Here is a 21,796-nt window from a genome sequence, read left to right on the forward strand (position 1 = left end):
ACATTGTGAGCACTTGGAAAAGTTTCCACACCTAGGCATAAAAAGAGAAATATTTGTGATCTCTGTTTACCCTATTGTTTTCCATCCACATCTTCGAACCACTGATCTCCTCCTCTGCCTCCTTATTTCTCTCTTCATCTATTACACTGCCTTCGTAGGGAACGACTAAAAACACTTTTTTCCTAATCAGTTCATCTCATTGCAATCTTTTGAACTTCTAAAGACATATTGATCAAGATTACATGTTTATCTTCCTATTGCATTGCCAAAGGAATCCTTGAAGAAGCAAAGATTAAAGAACATTCTGGTCAAATGAATGTACTTTCCAGATGAATGTACTTTCGAGATCTATTAGATTGTGGATGGCATTAAGAGATGTAACGATGGGAATGCTTTGTTCCAATGCCACTGTGTTATTTAGAGTGTTGCTGAGGCTTCGTCTTTGAACTTGTATGCCAATTCTACTTTCCCCTCCTACTTTGGAAGGCCAGTGTTCTGCCCACCTCTAATTAACAGTTCAAATCAAATTGGCAGCTTGAAAAAGAATGCCAGTATTGAGTGATAAAGTGCCTTGAAAACAATTGTGCAGTAGACAATATGTATTTTGGATTTAGTTCCTTTTTTTTAATATGCAGTCATCTTTTTTTAGGATGAGAAGCATGGCTCTGACAACTTGCTGGAGATGAAAATAAATCCCGGTCACAGTAGTAACCTTTAAAAACTTTTGTCCCTGCTTTTGCTCACTCTTATGCAAAGGAAAGATTCAAGACAGGGTTGCCTAACTTTGAATTCTTTATATTAGTTATAATTTGCATGTGATTGGTGTTGTTATTATGTGCCGTCAAGTTGCCTGTGACTCATAGCGACCCTGTGTACAACAGCTCTAAACCCTGCTCTATCCTGTGCCAACCTATTGTCTCTGACACATCTATCCCCATTACCCCAGACAATGAATCGATCCACCTCATAGAGGGTCTTCCTCTACTGTGCTGTCCCTCCACCCTCCCTAACATGATTTCCCTTTCCATGGACTGGTCCCTCCTTGCAACATGTCCAAAGTTTGTCAGATTAAGCTTTAGAATCCTTGCCTCCAAAGAGCAGCCTGGTTTCACTCTCTCCCAGGCAAACCTGTTTTCTTAGCAGTCCGTAAGTACACTCAATACTCTTCTCCAGCAACACAGCTCAAAGGCATCAATTTTCCTTTGATCATCCCTAGTCATTGTCCAGCTTTCTGATGCATACCATGTGATTAGAAAAGAAAAAGGGTTTGCATAACTACCAGCTCTCCTTTTGACACCGCACCACCACCACCACCACCACCACCACCACCACCACTTACCAAATGCTTTCTGTACAGGGTAGTTCTTGTCCCCATCTTCCTCAGGCCTTTCACTGACCTTCTTTTGGAGAAGACCAGTCTTACTTTTCTCTTGCCTACCAAGGTCCCTTTTCTGTCAGCAGTGAGTTTCTGGAGCAGGAGGACCTGAAGTTGAGTTTAGAGGCAGGGTTTTTATTAAGGAACAGCCTTGGGATCTGTGGAAGGGAGGAGAGCTCAAGAGGAAAGGATGAGAGCACGTGAGAGGAAACGAGAGCATTAAGTAAATCTCCACTGAAGCCTCAGTCAACACAACAGAGACTCAGGAGAAAGACTATATATACATCGTTCTCCTGTATATGACCAAAATGCCCCAATCTTTTTGGTGATTGTTTTACCTTTTTTTTTTTTTTAAGAATAATCATTCTGTTAGGAATATCCACAGGCAAATGTATGACAGCTCAGCAGTTTCTAGGTGGACAGTTTAGTGATATTCATTCCGTTCTTTGAGCTTGTGCCGCAATTCTCGCTGTGCTCTGAGTGGCTGTTCTGCCATTAGCATAGACTCCCTGCCCCCTGAGGATCTTATCTAATCCTTCCAGTTGCTGTTGCCAATCTCATCTATATAGATGGAACTTGAAAGAGCACAGTGCTCAAGGCAGGGCTGCTTTAGTAGTTAAGCTAAACTGTTGCTGGGTTTTCTGAAGATGGCAGGGGTTGGCGGAGCCTTTCTAAGGCTCCCTTCCATCCGTCACTAGATGTGGGCTGCCCTGGGAAGGGCTAGACTATGTGGGAGGCCAACTTGAGATTCACGGAGTCCCTGATGGGCTGACAGATGAAAGTTGTCCTAAGACAGCAGGAGCAACAATGCCTTTCTTGCAAGCGAATCTTGGTGGGGAATTTCTACATTCTTCAGACTTTCTTTGTGCATTGATAGCCTGGTTATTTTTTATTTATTTTTTTTAAATTGGCTCAAAGGGCATTTCAAACTTTTGCTTTTAATTAGATTGAATAGTTGCATGCACACTCACACACACACAGAGCGAGCGAATGTGAGCGAGAGTGCATATTAGATTATTGTTGAGATTTGTTTCTGTTCTCTTTAGAATAATAAATGTTGAAGACCGGCATTTCCTTCTCCTAAGCTCACTGTTAGGACTGGCTTTCTGCTTGACTCCCCCTTGATCCTCAATAAAGGTCATAAAAGAAGAAATGATTATCATGCATTGTCCTTTCCGGTTTCCCTCAGCAATACTTGTACCAGAGTAGAAGCAGCGTCAATGAAGAGGAGGCTGATAAGCTGAGTTACTGACATAAGGACGCTAAGGCAGTTTTGAATTGGATATTGTGTGGTCTTTTAACATTACGCATCGCGAGGACAGTGTGGCCAACCATTTTACAAATGAAGCCCATTCATCATGGAGGGCTTAATGGGATGGGGGCATATCCATCACCACCACTGAGTCAGGATCTGCTGATTCCGGTCCCGGCTCAGCACAGGACGCAAAGTCCGTGTCCTTCAATTGTTAAGACACAGAGGTTGTGCCCAGCATAACTTCAGAATACGATGAGGGGAAAATGATGTCCCTTATGTAACTATCTGACCTATTTATTCACTGAGAAACTGACAAAATAAGCAGGTCAGGAAGGAATTAAGACAACGGGCTAATCCACTCCTAAATAATACATTTAGCTATCAAAGGAGCTTGATGAATATATATGCAAAGATTTCCCATTTTCAACTCATTACCACCTTTAGTGAGCATTTTTTAAAAAAATAAATCCTTTTAAAGTGCTATGAAGTCAGATGTAATACTGTATCCTAAAATTTTCATCAAATCTTTTATAAGAAGGTGACCAACTTTGGAGCTGCTAAAAGGTGCATTTACCCTTAAGTCATGTGCTAAAATCTACATGAAGAAGCAAAAGAAAGTGTTCTGTGTATAAGCACAGAAAACAATAGATGTATATTATCTGATCCAATGTTAGTAATAACAGCCTGTATTATTCTTGCAAGCAAAGTTCTTGTTTGGTGAGAACTATGGTGTCTGATATGCACTGTGGTTTATCTTAGAGAACTCGCTCAGTAAGTAATTCTTTAAGAAAATACCCAGGCAGCTTCTTGTATAGTGAAACCTAGGAAACAACTGATTAGATTGGATTATTGTATGAGATTTGTTAAACTTTGAAAAAAAATTTTTCTGCTGAATAGTGTTTGCACACAGCTTGGGCAAGAGATGTAAAAAATAAATAAATAAATAAATTCATGAAAAAACCCCCAGACCAGGCCATCCTCAGCTTTTGGAATGTACATATTACTGTTTTCTTTTGTTGGTTTTGTTATTTTTTTAAATATTTTTCTATTTATACGTTTTTTATTTAAATGAATGTTTACAGAGACTTAAGGTTTCTGGTCATTCATTGTTGCACTTTTCTTTCTGCCCACCCTCTCCCCCCCAATTCACTCTTCTCCTTGAAAAGAAAAACTCTTTGATTGTTATGCAGTCCCTTCCCCCAAGTCCACTCCACTGTGCAGCCTTCATTCTGGACTCCTGTCATGACAAGAATACCCATTCATATATCCCTCATCTGTTTCAATACAACATACATCATTCCTCCCCTCCTTTTCTATCTTCCCTGAACCCCAGTACAAGTCCTGTTTTACAGTAGTGGCCCTATGCAATATTTGTCCTTTTGTGACTGAGATATTTCACTCAGCATAATGACCTCCAGGGTCACCCATTTTGTGTAATATTTCATGAGTTCCTTGTTTTTCAATATAGCATACGTAGTATTCCTTTGTGTGAATATACCAGAACTTCTGTATCCATTCATTTGTTGATGGGCACTTGGGCTGTTTCCAGCTCTTTGCTATTGCAAAGAAAGCCACAATAAACATGGGTGTGCATTGATTTTGTTACTTATTTTAAACAGACAATCTGGTTTCTGTATTTTTGTTGGTTAAGTTAATAAAGAGTAGACATCAGTCTAAATTATGGTATAAACTTGGGAATTTTGTTATATTAAATTATGTCATTTAATTTTTATATTAATCTTTAGAAGATGGAGGCCTTAAAAGGTTGTACAGGCAGTCTAATTTATAAAACAGAAATAACAAACCCTATGTTTGGATTTAAGCTTTTGTTTGAAAACTCTGTTCAGACTAGTCACATAGCCGTTAGTTTGGCTATTCATGCTGTGTTAAAATGGACAATGTATAGTAAGTCTTCAGATAAAAACATGTCAAGTGCTGCATGCAAATTACTGTTCAACACTGTCAATGGGAACTATAAAATCAACACTTCTATAAACATGAAATTAATTATGTCACAGAATCCAAGGTTGATAGTAAAAATGTTCAATAAGTGATTTGGTTAAAACATCTGACAGAGTACATGCTTGACCAATTAGAATGTGCTGGTCTCAGGATGAAATCTATGTCTAATTGGCCCTCTAGTTCTCATTAATTGTTACTGAAAATTGAGGATTTCCCCATTCTGCCCTGGCAAGTCTTGATCAAGGAATGCTTATGAAATTTGTCTTATGAAAATTCTTTCCATGCAGGTCAAAAATGTAATGAAAAATATCATGGCGGGATTGCAACAAACCAACAGTGAAAAGATTCTCCTGAGTTGGGTCCGACAATCCACTCGTAATTATCCCCAGGTCAATGTCATCAATTTCACTACCAGCTGGTCTGATGGCCTGGCTTTGAACGCGCTCATCCATAGTCATAGGTAAGGAATCATTGAATCATTTTCAGAAGGATAGATTTTGAGACTGTTGGGATTTCTCTCCACAGTGTGGTTCCAGCCCATTTTAAGCTGATACTATGTTATGCATGATTACCACATACATCAGAACATTCATCCAAATGAATTACATGGAATATTCGTGTCAGTCTCACATCCAGTATTTGACTTGTGGAATGTTACAATTAATGGAGTAAGACTGGTTATGAGGGGGGTGTCTACGTGTTTGAAATTGTGACTGTTCTAGAAAATGCAAGATATAGCCTAACATTGTTGGAATGGATTAGCTTCTTTATAGAAATAATTAGCATAAGCTACAAAGCTGAAAATGATACAAAATTTCATGTTAATAAGTGTAAAATTAACCACTCTTATAAGAGAGATAATGTGGGAAAGATCCAGTCGTTTGGGCCTGTGCACAGTTAGATAGACTATTGCATTATGACCTGTATATATTCTTATAGTTCAGAATTAAAAGAGCCTCTGACTATTTTAGCAACCAAGGCAAAAAGCAGAATCCAATTATTCCTATGATTCAGTGCTCTGCGGATCAAAATAAACAATTAGTCTGGGAGAACAAAAGCATTCTTATACCATATGAGAGAATGCATCTCAATGTGACAGAGTGAACTAGATATTCTCAGCCATATTCCTCAAAATAATAAATCTGCTCTCAAGGACCCCTGTAAAGTGCTGAAGAGTAAGGATGCCAGTTTAAAGACGTAGGTGTGTCTGATCTAAGCTGTGGTATTTTTAATTGCTTCCTATGCATGTAAATGTTGGAGAACTAATTACAAAGTCCAAGGAACAATCAATGCCTTTGAATGTGGGTGTTGGATAAGAGTATTGAATACTGCCAAAGATATCAACAAATCTGTCTGGGAGAAAATGCAGCCATAGTGCTCCTTAGAGGCAAGGGTGGGGAGACTTCACCTCGCGTATTTTCAGGACATTGTTAGGAGGGATTAGTTCTTGGTAAGACATCACGCTAGGAAAGAGAGAAAAATCCTGAGCAAGATTAATTGCCACAGCGACTATAACAGCGGGCTTGAGCATGATAGAAATAGTGAGGGTGAAACAGGCTAGAAAAGGTTTCAATCTGTTTTTCCCAGAGTCACTGGGAATTGTGGTCAGTCAGTGGCTTGATTGGTAAGCTAGTCTGCATTTCCCTTGCTTGCTGGAGTATCTGACACTGCCAGTCTTATTTAAGAAAAGTCCAGAATAGACATTTTCCTGAGGATAAAACTCAACACCAGAGCAAATGCTCTCGAAATAAGCATCTTTGCCCACTGTTTTTGTCCAGGTGCATTTAAGTGGCCTAGTGGTAAGATCACATCAGATAAGAGCTGCAGTCCCAAAGGTACAGCGTTCAAATCCACCAGTTGCTCTGCAACTGCCTCTAAAAACCCACTGAAGGGTCAACTATGAGTCACTTCTAGCTTGACAACACAAAACCACAACAACAACATGATGACCAAAGTGGAGTGACTGGGTGGCACAGATGGTTAAGCTGAAAGGATGACAATTGGAAGCCGTTTAGATGCACTGCAGAATATAGGCTAGCCAAGCAAACTATTTCAGAAAGGTCTCAACTATGTATAGGCTTAGTATGAGTCAAGATTCACTAGCAGGCAACTACCAACTAGATAACAAAATACTGGTTTAGTTTTTCTTAAAACACAGAAAGCATAATAGGAAATCTGTCTGTCTATACTTTTAGCCTAACGATTATCTATTTTGGTCTGGATACTACCCATGTGTGTTACCCAACCCAGTCCGTAGGTCAAATACATTGCCAATTGCTTTGAAGTGAGTATTGTTTTGAAGTGTCACTGAATTGTATCTTCCCTGTTTTTCCAGTGTGGTGGTGGTAAGTGCCATCGAGCTGAACACTACTCATAGTGACCCTATGAACAAAAGACCTGAACCCTGTTCTAGAACTATCAGCATTTCTCTAAGTTGATAGAGTTCCCAGAGGCATGTTGTTTAGGGAGTGGATGCCACTCCTGCTTCCAAGCTTGTCTTAATCTGGGAACTCCACCAAACACTGTCCAACATGGGTATCTATTATGGCATTTCACACACCAGTGGCACAGTGTTCAGCATCAAAGCAACCCGAAGTTACCTCCAAACAGCAAATTGACAGACCAGTGCTGTACCACTTAATAGTTCTTATTTTGTTCTTTGACTTTATTTAAATATATATGCCATTTTTCCTAAACCATTCTAATCAGGAGAAGATTACCGGATAAGCAAAGTAAACATGGTGCTTCTTCACCAATTTCTACCCAACAATTTCATGTGGAGCTTATCTTGTCAGTGAACTGTTCTCAACTCATTGCCATGGAGTCAGAACTGACCCATAGCTGCTTTTCTGACACTGTGAATCTGGAGAGGAGATTGCCCATCTTTCCCTCATGGGGCTGCTGGTGGATTTGAACCTCCAGAGATGTGCAGTGTTGGAGTTAGCAGTGTAACTCTATGGACTATGCCACAAGCGTTTTCCCATCTCTGTCAGGGACTGTAAACTAGTAAAGAAACTTCGACTCTGTATGGAAGGTGCTGTGGGGTTGGGGTACGTTGCTGATGTGGTGATAACAATGTGGACTTGTTCCCTACAGATTAATAAGTAAACACCCATAAACCCTTGTTTACCTTGCTTCTGGCATCATCTGACACTGCTAGTCTTGCTTCAAAAAAAGTCCAGAACAGACATTTTTTCCACAGTTCAAACTCAATCCCAGAGCAGCCACTCTCTAAATAAGCATCTTTGCCTACTCTCTTGTTCCAGCTGAGTTTAATTAACCCCATCCAAACTGAGTTTCCGGGTGAGTGACTCAGCATCCGCATTTCAGGAAGAAGGCTGACTCGCACCCACTTGGCATGTTGAGAGATGTTAGCGCATTATTTTCCCTAAGTGCGACATGAAGGGAGATATTCCACAGCAACAGTTGAGCCAGATGAGGACGGACAGAAAGAGACACTCATGCTGCATTGCAAGGCCACCCTTATTTATGCAGCCACATGCTTTGCAGTAAGAGCCTGGGAATATTGATCTTGCTATTCATGCACACATTTGCAGATGAACCCAAAAAATTGAGCACCAGGTCATGTTGTCCTTGTTGGCTCTTCAACGTTTACTCTTCAAGTGGAGGCCTTCGACACGACGAGCATGCCCATGCACTGCATTTGTTAATACCCCCTTTCACGATTTCTGAATATAATTGTGGATAATAGAGTAAACATATTCAGCGTGCCCTGCTACATCTGCCTAGGACCCACACGCTCTCTTTCAAAAATGTCTTCATTTATCCTCCTTTCTTCCTGTTTTATTACACAGCTCATCAGAAACTCATGATTTAGAAGTTACATGGCCAATTTGCAGATGCTTCCTCACATTTGATTTCTGATCTTTCATGGATAATCTCTCCCTTATTTTTGTTTTGTTTCTTTAAAGGGAGAGGGGGAAAAAAAGATTGAATTCTCTTTTCCAAGGTGATTGTCACTGGTACACTTACAGATGACAGAGGTGTCCTTATTTCAATAATTGAGTGACTAAGCTCTATAAAATACAGGCATGTGCTTAATATAGAACGTAGGGATTGACAAAGGACCTTGCTAAAGGTCAGGATTGTGCGAACTGTTTATCTATTTAAAGGTTATTTTTATTTTAAGATGTACACAATTAAGAGTTCTGTGTTAAGACTCAGAGCTCCTTCTGCTGAAATGAAGCCACATCCTACTTTTGTTGGAAAATTGAATAAATTGAAAATATGCTCGAGGTAGGCAAAGAATTTTTAAGTATACAGTTACAAAATTAATTTTAATTCTTTATCATTATAGAAGTTGCTGTTAGGTGCCACCAAGTATGACACATAACGATCCTGTCAACAACAGATCTGAACCCTGTTTTATTCTGTCCCAGCCTCACAATCTCTGACACACTCAAGCCCATAGCTCCAGTCACTATGTCAGTCCACCTCATTGAGAATCTTCCCCTTTTTCACCGACCCCCTACCCCTTATAATGTGCCATTAAGAAATAGTACAGTCTTTTCTCCATTTATTAAGATGTTGCTTATTGGTCCATTTGCAAGGATTATTGTTGGCTTTATGTTGAAGCTTTTCTTTATCCATACTGATTGCTACAGTCTGCAATCTTCTTCAGTAAGTGCTTCCAGTCCTTTTCAATTTCGGTAAGCAAGTTGTGTCATCTGAGTATTATAATCTTGAAGCCACCGTGTTCATTTAGTCCATTTTATGACGTTGTTGTTGTTGTTATGTGTCAATGACTCATAGCAACCCAATTTGGAAGAGCTCTGAAGCCTGCCCTGTCCTGAGCCAGTCTCACTGACTCCAACACATCTACCTCCATATATATAGAGATGGATTAATAGAGTAACTCTAATATATAGAGTTACTCTATTAATCCATCTCTATATATATGGAGGTAGATGTGTAGAGTTACTCTATTAATCCATCTCATCCAGGGTCTTCCTCTCCTGTGCTGTCCCTCCATCTTTCCAGGCATGATGTCCTTCTCCAACAAGCTTCAGAATCCTAGCCTCCAAGGAGAGACTTGATTTCACCCTCTCCAAGACAGACCTAGACCTATTTGTTTTCTTGGCAGTCCATGGTGTGCTCAAGACTCTTCCCTAGCACCACAACTCCAAAGCATCTATTCTTCTTCTGTCATTCTTAGTTATTGTCCATCTCTCTGATGCATAGCAAGTAATTGTGAAGATCAGGTAACCCTTAGCGTCTAGACTGAAATAATTTCTTCTCAGTACTCTGAAGAGGACGTGGAACAGATTTTCCCAGTTCAATTTCTCTTTCGATTTCGAGTGTTAGTTGATTTTGGAGCCTGGCAAACTGTAATTGTTAACAACCTCAAACTCTTCTCGATCTATCATGGTGCTGCCAAATGGCCCAGTGGTAAGACTCTTTGTGTTCTTGACGATGAGCTTCAATCTGTATTGAAAGCTACAGGTCACTTCATTTCACAAAATAGGAAACTTGGACACTTAGCGTTTATGTACTGAATCTGAGACAATTTGACTGACATATGGTAAAATAAAAATGGAAATGTCTAGAATTTTATTTCAAAGTTTCTTATCTGCTTAGGAGGCCTTCCTTATCCATGATGTATGTTGCCTCTTGCTCTAACTTAGAAGGTCTAGGTTAGGATAAGAAGCTTCTCTATGCACTTGAACATCATATATGTTTTAAAAAATTAATTTATTACATTAATTATTTACGATAATTCATACAATTTCTGTCTAGAGCTAAAAAGAATCTTAAAGGCCATTAAGTAAAGTTTTTTTTCTTTTTTAATTAAGACATTGAGACTCATGACTCATAAGGTAACCTGTCAGTCTGATGGTTAGTTAATGGCCAAAGAGATAGTGTAGAGGTAAAGAGAAAGGCATTCTAATGTGAAAGCAGTTATATTTTTCCACCATAATATTTTAATTTTACTTCTAGAAACTTGCTACCAATATTTTATCAGCCGAGCTTATTTCCCCAGTCTTATGCCTACTAAAACCCACTGCTTTTGAGTTGATTCTCATTAACCCTAACCCTAACCCTAACCCTAACCCTAACCCTAACCCTAACCCTAACCCTGGAACTCTGATGGCCTAGTGGTAAGAAACTTTGCTGAAATTCCAAAGGTACATGTTTCAAATGCACCAGCTGCTCTACGGTGGAAGGATGGACAGTAGCTTTCTGTGTGATTAACGGACTTCAAATCCCTCTGGAGAGTCTGCTATGGGTTGGTTCCAACTCAACAGCACACCACAACCACAAACAACAGGCCATAGTAGAAGTGCTCATAGGATTGCTGAGCTTATCGATCTTTGTGGAAGCCAACTGCTAGATCTTACTCTTGAAGAGTGGCCAGTGAATCTGAACCTCTGGCTTTTTCTGTGAACAGCCCAACACTTGTTGCACCACCAGAACTCCCTTTTTGCTGTCTGGAAAGGAATCCATATGGTGCAGGGGCCATGTAGTGAAGCAGCAACCCTACCAAATCATCTCATTTTTAATTGATTTTACATGCAAGCAAGATTCTACTGAAGATTATCCAAAAATGACTGCAACAGCACATCAGCAGAGAATTGCCAGAAGTCCAGGCTGGGTTTAGAAGCAGTCGTGGTACTAGGAATGCTGTAGCTGATGTTAGATGGATCTTAGCTGAAAGCAGAGAATACTAGAAGAATGTCTACCTGTGTTTCATTGATTATGCAAAGGCGTTTGACTGTGTGGATCATAAAAAACTGTGGCTGACTCTGAGAAGAATGGGAATCCCAGAACATTTAATCGTGCTAACGTGAAACCTATACTTGGACCAAGAGGCAGTCGTCAGAACAGAGCAGGGTAACACTGCATGGTTCAAAATTGGGAAGGGTGTACTCCAGGGATGTGTCCTATCTCCATACCTTTTCAATCTGTATGCAGAGCAGATTATCCGAGAGGCTGGGCTCTATGAGGAGAAGTGTGGCGTCAGGATTGGTGGAATATCTATTAACAATCTGTGTTATGCAGATGACACAACCCTGCTTGTTAAAACTTAGGAGGACCTCATGTATTTGCTGCAGAGGGTCAAGGACTACAGCCTTCAGTATGGACTGAGGCTCAAAGTCAAGAAGACAAAGATTCTCACTACTGGACCAACTGGTAACATCAGGATGGATGGCGAAGAGATTGAGATTGTTCACAGCGTCAGTTTGCTTGACTCCACGGTCAACACTCTTGGCACCAGCAGCCAGGAAATAAAAAAAAAAATATTGTGATGGGAAAGTCTGCTGTTAGGGACCTCTCTAAAGTACTCAAGAGCAACCGTGTCTCTCTGGAGACTAAGGTGCAACTGATACAGGCCATGGTCTTTGCAATTACTTGTTATGCATCAGAGTGCTGGACAATGACTAGGGAGGATAGAAGAAGAATTGATGCCTTTGAGCTGTGGTGCTGGAGAAGAGTATTGAATGTACCATGGACTGCCAAGAAAACAAACAGATTCATCCTGGAGAGGGTTAATGCACGCTACTCCTTGGAGGCAAGGATTCTGGGGCTTTGTCTGACATACTTTGGACACGTTGTAAGTAGGAACAGGTCCTTAGAGAGGGACATCATGCTTGGGAGGGTGGAGGGACAGCGCAGGAGGGGAAGGCCCTCTATGAGGTGGATTGATTCAGTGACTGGGGTAATTGGGATGGGTGTGTCAGAGGCAAAGCGACTGGCCCAGGATAGAGCAGGGTTTAGGGCTGTTGTACATAGGGTCGCTATGAGTCACAAACGACTCGATGGCACATAACAACAACAACAACGTTGTGTATTGTCCCTCCAGTAGGGAGGGCTCTCTGGTGGGCTAGTCTGTAAGGAGTTGTTCTACTTAACCCTAAGATCAAGATTCTTCGGTGGTTTGAAGCCACCAATGACTCCATGGAAGGATGGGCAATCTGCCTCCCGTGTGATTTACTGCCTCTGAAAACCCCCTGGAGGATCTTCTATGGGTTGATTCTGACTCAAAGGGGATGAGTATGAGCGTACATTTTCACCACCACCATTTATAAGTGCTTTGACTTCTAATAGGTTGTTAAGTGTTATGGATAAGTTGGAACATATGAGAATTAGTGATGATGTTTCCAAGGTAGCTCCAATATTCTAAGGAATTTATTGTCGTGGTGCTAGTTATGTTTTGTTGAGTTAGAACCAACTCATAACTAACCTCTCAGTGGGTTTTCAGAGGCTGTGAATCACAGTGGGAGGAGACTGTCTATCTTTCTCTTGTGGAGTAGCTGGTGGATTCAGACTACATGCCTTTGTGTTGGTAGCACAGGTCCTTACTACTAAGTCACTCATTGTTGTTGCTGTTGGTATGTGGCTTCGAGTTGGAAATGACTGATAGCTCACCCACTAGTGGGTTTTCAGATGCAGTAAATCACACAGAAGGAGATTGTCCACCTTTCTCCCACAGATCAGCTAGTGGATTTGAACTGCATGCCTTTGGGATTGCAGCGCAGATTCTTGCCGCCAGAGCTACCCTTTATGAAGGTGGTGGTAGTTGTGTACCGAAGAGTTGAACCCAATCCATAGCTGACCTTCTAATGAGTTTTCAAAGGGTAATTATTTGCATGGGAGGAGATTGCCCATTCTCTTTCCACAGAGCAGCTGGTGGCCTCAGACCACACGTCTTCAGGATAAAGCAAAGAAGGATCTAAATGAGACGTAAATATGAAATGTTATTTTGAGTAACAGCTATCCTTTGACATAGCACTCTCCCAATGGGGTTAAACCTGTGAGGTCTTCAGTCCCTAAGCACAGTTTGCTTTTCTTTTTAAAAAAATCTTTGATCCTTTTATATTTGTCAATATAAGATTCTGTTCTCAAATATTCTTGGAGACCTCAACCAAACACACCAAAAAGAACTTTCCTGACCTCTTTAGATTTTACAAAACTTCCTAATATAGGAAAGACCCCTGGGGTCTTAGTATGTTATGTGTTGAGTTGGCTGTTTGAACCCAGCAATCAGTTTAGTTAAGGCCCTCGTCCCCCATATAGAAGTGCAACTCAGAAACCCATTTGAGGGTTGCTGTAAGGCAGAATTCACTTTGCTGCAGTGGTTTTGGTTGGATTTCCATTTACTTTTCTTCAGAAGATTCCCAACTCTTATAGGATGAAAAACATCTTTGCTTGTTTGTGTTTTCTCTGGCATTAGGTAAAAGAACACTAACAAAGCATGCTCATCTGCTCTCCCATATAGCCAGCCCATTTTTATTGAGCTAGGCTTCGACTTGTCAAGTTGGGTTTGTAGAAGTGAAATGAAATTTACTCCAAGTCTTTGCCTTTGTGAAGATTAAATTTGACTGGGAGAGGCAGCTAAATAGATACACTGAACAAAACGATGTAAATATTATATATTGTTGTTGTTAGGTGCCCTTGAGTTTATTAAGATTTACTGTGATCCTGTGTAGAACAGAACTGAGTTTTGCCCTATCCTGTGCCATCTTCACTGTCTCTGATATACTTCAGCCCATTGTTATAGAAGGTCTTTCTCTGAACCTCTACCTTTTCTTGTTTGATTTTGTTCCACCCCCTAAGGATTGGCCCCTCACGAAAACATGCCCAGTGAATATGAGACAAAATTTCAACATCTTGCCACTAAAGAGTGCTCTGGTTGGACTTTTTCTAAGAAAGACTTATTTCTTCTTTTGGCATTCTGAGGGATCATCTGGAATCTTCTCCAGTACCACAATTCAAAGACACCTAATCTTGTTCTTACTCATCCTTATTCATCATACAGCTTTCAGTTATAAGTGCTTAACCGAGGAATAAACCTATAACTGTGCCATGGATTCTGACTGAGGGCACTCAGAATGGTGATGCCAATGCTGTACAAAAGAGCTATAAACTGCCTTACCTTTGGCCTGTGAATGAACTGTTGCTGTGTACCATTGAGTCAGAACTGACCCCTTGCTTAACTTTCAGTGTTTTCAGATGCACTGAATTAATTGCCTGAGAGGAGATAGCCCATTTTTTTTTCTCCCAAAGAGCAACTGGTGGATTTGAACCCATGTCTTTGTGTTGGCAGCATAACTCCTTACCACAAAGCCTTAAAAATCCTATGGCTCTAAGTGAACTAACTCAGTTCCATAGGGGGAGGGGATTATCATGGGGTCGCACAATTTGATGGGTGGAGGGAGGGTGGGATAAAGGAAATAGGAAAGATCTGGTGTGAAAACAATATATGAACTTTGTTAGTAAACCAGTATAAAATAAAAAATTTTATTTAAAAAAAAACAACCCATAAACCCCATGGCTTGAATCAGGTGCACTGCACCTTAGTCTTTAAACTGACTTCCTTGCTCTTTAGCACCTTGGAGAAGTCTTTACAGATTTTCCCAGTGAAAACACCTTTTGATGTCTTGAACTGCTATTACCATTGGTTTTGAATGTGAATGCAAGTAAAAGAAAATTGCTGACAATGCCAATCTTTCCAACATCTGTCATGATGTTGCTTATTGATCCAGTGATCAGAATTTTTGTTTTCTTGATGTTGAGGTGTAATTCATATTGAAGACGATAGTCTTTGATCTTCTGCAGCAAGTGCTTTAAGTAGTTATAAGTGTTTAACTGAGGAATAAACCTATAACTGTGCCATGGATTCTGACTGAGGGCACTCAGGATTGTGATGCCAGTGCTGTACAACAGAACTACAAACTGCCTTACCTTTGGCCTGTGAATGAACTGTTGTTGTGTACCATTGAGTCAGAACTGACCCCTTGCTTAAACTTCAGTGTTTTCAGATGCACTGAATTAATTGCATGAGAGGAGATAGCCCATTTTTTTTTTCTCCCAAAGAGCAGCTGGTGGATTTGAACCCATGTCTTTGTGTTGGCAGCATAACTCCTTACCACAAAGCCACCAGAGAGTTGAAACTGATGACTACTTTATTAGCAGCTCAACACTTAACGAATTATGCCACCAAATGGCTTTGGTTAGCCTTAAGGTATATTGTATGTGTGCCTTTGACTGGAAACATCCTCATAGCTCACCCCCCAGCGGGTTTTCAGAGGCAGTTAATTACATGGAAGGAGATTATCCATCATTCTCCTGTACTTACAGGAAACAGAAATGAATAATTAAGTAGTTTATTAGAGGAGTCTTTGCAAAATTTACTGGATAGTAAAGAAATGTTTCACCATGAATGTGACTTGAGTTAAGATCTTCAGAACCTAGCAAAGTGACCTATATTAATTTCTGGGAGGAGAGGATTTCAGACAGAGGAAATAGCCAATGCAAAGGTCGAAAATGATCAGGTACGTTAAAGAAATATGAGGATAGAGGCAGTAAATAAAATCTGTGAGTTCAAGAGGAGCCAGGCTAAGGAGGTGACAGTACAACGTGAGAAATTTATGCCCCTCAAGGCAGAGTTTGAAAAAGAAGGCTGTGATGAAAATCTGTATTTTTCAAAGATCACTGTAACAACTCTTCTGATGAAAGATTAACCAGAACAAGGACGGAGGGAGGGAGGGACAGCAGTTAGGAGAGTGGGGCTGTGATTGTGTGATGGTTTGGACTAGGATGGTGGTGGCGGGGAATGTGAGAATTGAGCAGTTGCTGGATGTGTTTCTAATGAACTGTGTGAGCGTAAAAGTGCCAACAGGCTTGAAGGCTTTTCCTCTGGGCAAGTGAATGTTTGAATTTGCTCTTAATTGTTGAACCAGAAGTGCTGTAAGAGAAGCAGGGCATTGGGATTAGGATCACACTCTGTGTTGGCCACTTGACTTTGGTGATGCCTCTTAGCGGAGATGTTGAGTAGATGGATGGACATCTAGAGATATTCATCAGAAAAGAATTCCAGGTAAGGCTATTGGGAGTTACCAGCAGGTGGTTGATATCTGAAATCACAAGGATGGCACAGATCCCATACTGTCTCTTGGATTACTTACAATAAAGTCAACTTAATATTTTCAAGATTTTTAATGAAAATGGTGACTTGTTTAAAAAGAAATCATTGTTGTTGTTAAGTGCCATAGAGTCATACATGACTCCTAGTGACCCTATAAATGAAACACCTGAGTTTCCCGAAGCAAGCCATTTTTGAAGTGGATGCCACTCCTGCTTTCAAGCTTGTTTTAACCGGGAAGCTCCATAAAACAACTGTCCACCACGGGTAACCATTCTCGCATTTGGCACATTTGTGTTGAAGTAGTCAGCATCACAGCAACCACGAGTTACCTCTGTACAGAAATGCACAGACCAGAGCTATACCACTTAGAAGAATGTTTGACAAAAATACAGTTTAAACCAGGCCTGAGATTAAAATCACCCACCTTGGGCTTGGTAGCATGACTTTCTGTCCATTAGGCCAATTTAGGGTGGTGGTTGTTGTTGTTGTTATGTGCCGTCGAGTCACTTGTGACTCATAGCGACCCTATTGTACAACAGCCCTAAACTCTGCTCTGTCCTGTGCCAATCCCACCGTCTCTGATACACCCATCCTGATTACCCCAGTCACTGAATCAATCCACCTCATAGAGGATCTTCCCCTCCTGTGCTGTCACTCTACCCTACCAAGCATGATGTCCCTCTCCAAGGACCAGTCCCTCCTTACAACATGTCCAAAGTATGTCAGAAGAAGCCTCAGAATCCTTGCCTCCAAGAAGCAGCCCAGTTTGACCCTTTCCAGGATGAATCTGTTTGTTTTCTTGGCAGTCCATGGTACCCTCGATACTCTTCTCCAGCACCACAGCTCAAAGGCATCAATTCTCCTTCTATCCTCCTTAGTCATTGTCCAACTCTCTGATGTATAACAAGTGGTAATAATAGTAACACTCAACTCTTAAAGACTGGAAATAAGTAGCAAATCAAAATTCAGAAATGGAGTGAATTGGGTGGAACATTCTAGTTTCATGTGTATTAATTACTCTCTGATGTATAACAAGTGGTAATAATAGTAATACTCAACTCTTAAAGACTGTGGACATAAGTAGCCAATCAAAATTCAGAAATGGAGTGAATTGGGTGGAACATTCTAGTTTCATGTGTATTAATCTTTGCATATGTGTCTGTTTTTCTAGGCCAGACCTGTTTGATTGGAACAGTGTGGTTTGCCAGCAGTCAGCTATACAACGACTGGAACATGCATTTAACATCGCTAAACATCAGCTAGGCATTGAGAAACTTCTTGATCCTGAAGGTTGGTTCATTTGTAAACTAATGCAGTTCTTCATATAGTTCCACATTTTTCATCTTAGACTTGCCGTTACTGGAACACAAAATCAGGGAAAAGTAGTTTATTTCTCCTCTATGCTTAGTGTATTTTCAAACTGTATTATGAGTTATCCCATATGAATTTAATTTTCAAAACACCAGTATCAAAGGCCAAAATGTAAAATGTCAGTGGTAGAACGAAAAAGCAAGCATTTATAGCATCTGACTTTGAAGTGTAAAACTTGAGTGGTTGAACAAAGTGCAAACATTTGGAATACTTATGCCTTATGATTGTAGAATGCTGCATTTGGAATACACTGAGTCCAAATAATGTTAAAAGTTAATGTTTTACTTATTCTACCAAGAGATTTGATAGACTAATCAGCTATAATTAATTAGATACACTTGCCAATCCCATTCATACACTCTATAAAAAGTAACATGGTTTACTATTTAAATTAGTAAATCTATTCCTGGCACTGCTTCTGTTTTAATTCGTCACTCTGAGGAAGTCTTGTATTGCATATTTATTCATTTTATGTTTCCTTATTTACAAGCAGCACTGTATATACATTTTATTCTGTTATACTTAACTAACTTCCATCTTTATCTCTTGCACTATATCATGGTAGTCCTCAGACACCCTGACAGCGCTGACAGTTTGACCTTTACTTTTCTTATATCCTTTGAGTTCCTTTTTTCGGTATGCCAACTTCTTTGAAGCGATGACCTCATTTCTCACTTTGAAAAGACTTCATTCATACTTGTTGTTGTTGTTATGTGCCATCGAGTCCTTTCCGACTCATAGCGACCCTATGCACAACAGCTCCAAACCCCGCTCTATCCTGCGCCAACCGCACCGCCTCTGACACACCCATCCCGATTACCCCAGTCACCGAATCAATCCATCTCATAGAGGGTCTTCCCCTCCTGCGCTGTCCCTCCACCCTCCCAAGCATGATGTCCCTCTCCAAGGACCCGTCCCTCCTGGCAACATGTCCAAAGTATGTCAGACGAAGCCCCAGATCCTTGCCTCCAAGGAGTAGCTTGGTTTAATCCTCTCCAAGATGAATCTGTTTGTTTTCCTGGCATTCCATGGTACATTCAGTACCCTTCTCCAGCACCACAGCTCAAAAGCATCTACTCTCCTTCTGTCCTCCCTAGTCATTCATACTAGTAAGTGAAAATTGGAGAATCAATGCCAGTTAGGTTGATTATGATATCATAGAAGTGCTTCTTTATTTCTGGTTTCAGAATCCAGTGATTCTGGGGGTAGTGTGTGAATTCCAAAAGAGGAGACTATTAAGCTATCGCAACAGGTCGCATCAGGCAAAACTGAAAATTATACTCATTCCCTACTTATCACCTTGATTTTTTTGGAAAGACCATATTGTTATATAACAAATGGAGCATGACCACATCAAAGCACAGAAAAGAAGTTGATGGTGGTGTTCCGTATCATTACATCATTACGTAACTTCCAGAGCATTGAGAATCATAGCTAAGTCAAGTAAACACATAATCTTACTGCCACAATCAACATTTCTCTCCTTTCGCATCTTAGCATTTGTTACTCCCTGACATAAGTGGCTAATGTACAAAAGAGATGGCCAGTAGAATTTTTACTATTGTAAATGTGAAATATTGGATGGCAGTACTGATAATGGAAGAGTAGGTATAATTCACAGGGTAGCATTAAGACTGGTGAATTTATGGTCAACCAGAGTCCAGTCCTCTGTGTTACAGCCTGATTGCCTTAGCGTCTCGACAGCAGATCAGTCTTGGGCAAGGGAGGGGAGGGCAGGCTGACTTTAAACAAATGAGAATGGGAATTCATTAACTTTAAGTGAGAGATTTAACCGTCCCCAAATCCAGTGTATTGATGCTCAATTCACCTATCCACCTCTCAGTGAGCACTTGTACTTGGGATAGCAAATTCAAAACAATGCAGTCATGACTTTGCAAGGCTGAAATCAGATTAAGCTCATCGGAAATGCTTCGTCTCCTTTTGATAACACATGGCTGAGCATTGACTTCAGTATCCTCCTCGCTGCTGCTTTTTTAACTGGCCGTCACCACTCCTGTGACAGCTTAGATCCAATTTCCTCATTTCGCCGCGTCGAGGAGGGTCATCTCACTGTGGATGGCAGGTACTGATTCTCCTCTTTTCCAACATGCCTGTGAGGAAGGGAGGACAGATGCCGTGAAAATCTGGACACTAGCCCCCGAGGATAAGAGATAATGTGTATGGATTGGAAAGATTCGCCTCTTGGTGTGTATGTGTGTGAGTGTATCTATGTACATATGGTGTTCACTTTACTCCTCCTGGGACACAGAGTCTGGTTATTTTTGCTTTCCCTCCTGTTTTATAAGGCATTAAAAGTGTGTTTATAATAGAACTTTTTTTCCTTCTTATATATTAAAATGGCTTTTGACCTTCAAGTTCGTTTTTAAATCAAGGGAGCATTTAGATTGGAATCCGCATCATAATCAGAAATTCTATTTCTGAACCTGTAATCAGAAATGGCAATATATTAAGTAATGTGACTGACTGGATAACAGTACTCTGCTAAGTCCATCTCCATATGTTCTAAATGGAAAGCATATGTTGAAATGTGTATTATATAGGCATTAAGTGGAGCATTATTTCTCAAACTTGACAATTTAGTCAACTGAATGTAATGAGAGCCACAAGCTGATTAATACCAAAGGGTCAGCAGTTCAAACCCACCAGCTGTTCCGTGAGAGAAAGATGGGAAGCTTCCTCTCATAAAGATTTATAGCCTTAGAGGGTCAGTATGAGTCAGGAGGTATTCAGCAGCAGTAGATTAACCACAGACTGTAATTTCCTTTTACCATTTAAATCTTGAATCTCAAAGCCCTTTTCTCTTATCGATTGCAAATTCAAAGAAAAATTTTTCCTCTTAAAACATTTGTTCAAATTTACATAAGGGTTCTCTGTAAGGTAAGGAGCCCTCTTGATATGGTGGTTTGCATGTTGCGTTGCTAACAGAAAGGGCAGTGGGTCAAATCCCCCGGGTTCCTCATGCACTAAAAGTGAACTATCTCCTCCCATAAAGAGTATAGCCCTAGAAACTGATTGGACGTTCTGCATGAGCCAGAATTGACTTTAAGGTAATCAATTTTTCCATAAAGTGTTTTGTTTCTTTTAATCAGTAAGCTGAAGATTCCACATAGAGTTTCAGTTCAGCTTTTCAAATGTCTCATAGAGTTCTTACTAGTATGTTAAGGGTAATATTCAAGCACGCATTTAGATATTATTACTAGGTATTTTTTTCAGAGACTATGTCAACAATAAGAGAGCCAAAGAAATATGAACAAAGTCCTGAGGTCATTACTGATTCAAGAGCCATAAAAATAGAACACTGCTTCAGCTTTAAATCGTAGAGTATTTTCTTTAATGTTTGTAACAGATGAGATTTGTGGATATCTGCCATGTATTGCATAGTCATTTTGTTTCAGTTCATATTTTTATTTTTATATATTTTATATATTTATCCAAATATTGGTTCTTTACCTTAAGTCTGATTATATAATCTAATTTCAAGAACATTTTTCATTTCATGTCTAATAAATACTCAGAATTCTTCTTATTATTCTTTGCAATTAGCTTAAAAATGCCTGTCAAAAATGAGAGGGTTTTTTTTAAAATTTCTTTTTATTATTTTATGTGTGTGTGCGCGCGTATCGTCAAATTGGATCTGACTGGTACCGGAGGAGATTGTCCCTCCTTTCCCGGCAGAGAATCTGGTGGATTTGAACCGTGCACCTCTGGGATTGCAGTGCAGCTTCTTGCCACTAGGCCACCAGAGCTCTCCTGAGAGGTGTTTTTTTTAAAAATACTTTTAAACCTTCTATTTTTATTGGATTGATTCATGAAGAGTAAATGAAATATCATATTGAAGTTTCAATATCTTTCTTTGTATGACAATTTGTTGTTTTTATTTATATTCATTCACCTTATCAGTTTGAACTTTTTTTCATATTTGACT

At 40.1% G+C, this 21,796-nt stretch overlaps 1 protein-coding gene across 1 annotated transcript in view; it reads left to right on the plus strand.

Annotated features, from left to right (window-relative positions):
- Positions 1 to 21,796, plus strand: part of LOC102843189 (dystrophin-like) — a 1,161,727-nt gene that overhangs the window by 729,601 nt on the left and 410,330 nt on the right. The window contains exons 6-7 of the mRNA XM_006881860.1: positions 4,880 to 5,052; positions 17,651 to 17,769. Coding sequence (XP_006881922.1) covers positions 4,880 to 5,052; positions 17,651 to 17,769 — 292 coding nt within the window. The remainder of the gene's footprint in view (positions 1 to 4,879; positions 5,053 to 17,650; positions 17,770 to 21,796) is intronic.

Source organism: Elephantulus edwardii, unplaced genomic scaffold, assembly GCF_000299155.1.
Source record: "Elephantulus edwardii isolate Elephantulus edwardi_28Jun2011 unplaced genomic scaffold, EleEdw1.0 scaffold00016, whole genome shotgun sequence".
In the NCBI taxonomy this organism is placed as follows: Eukaryota; Metazoa; Chordata; class Mammalia; order Macroscelidea; family Macroscelididae; genus Elephantulus; species Elephantulus edwardii.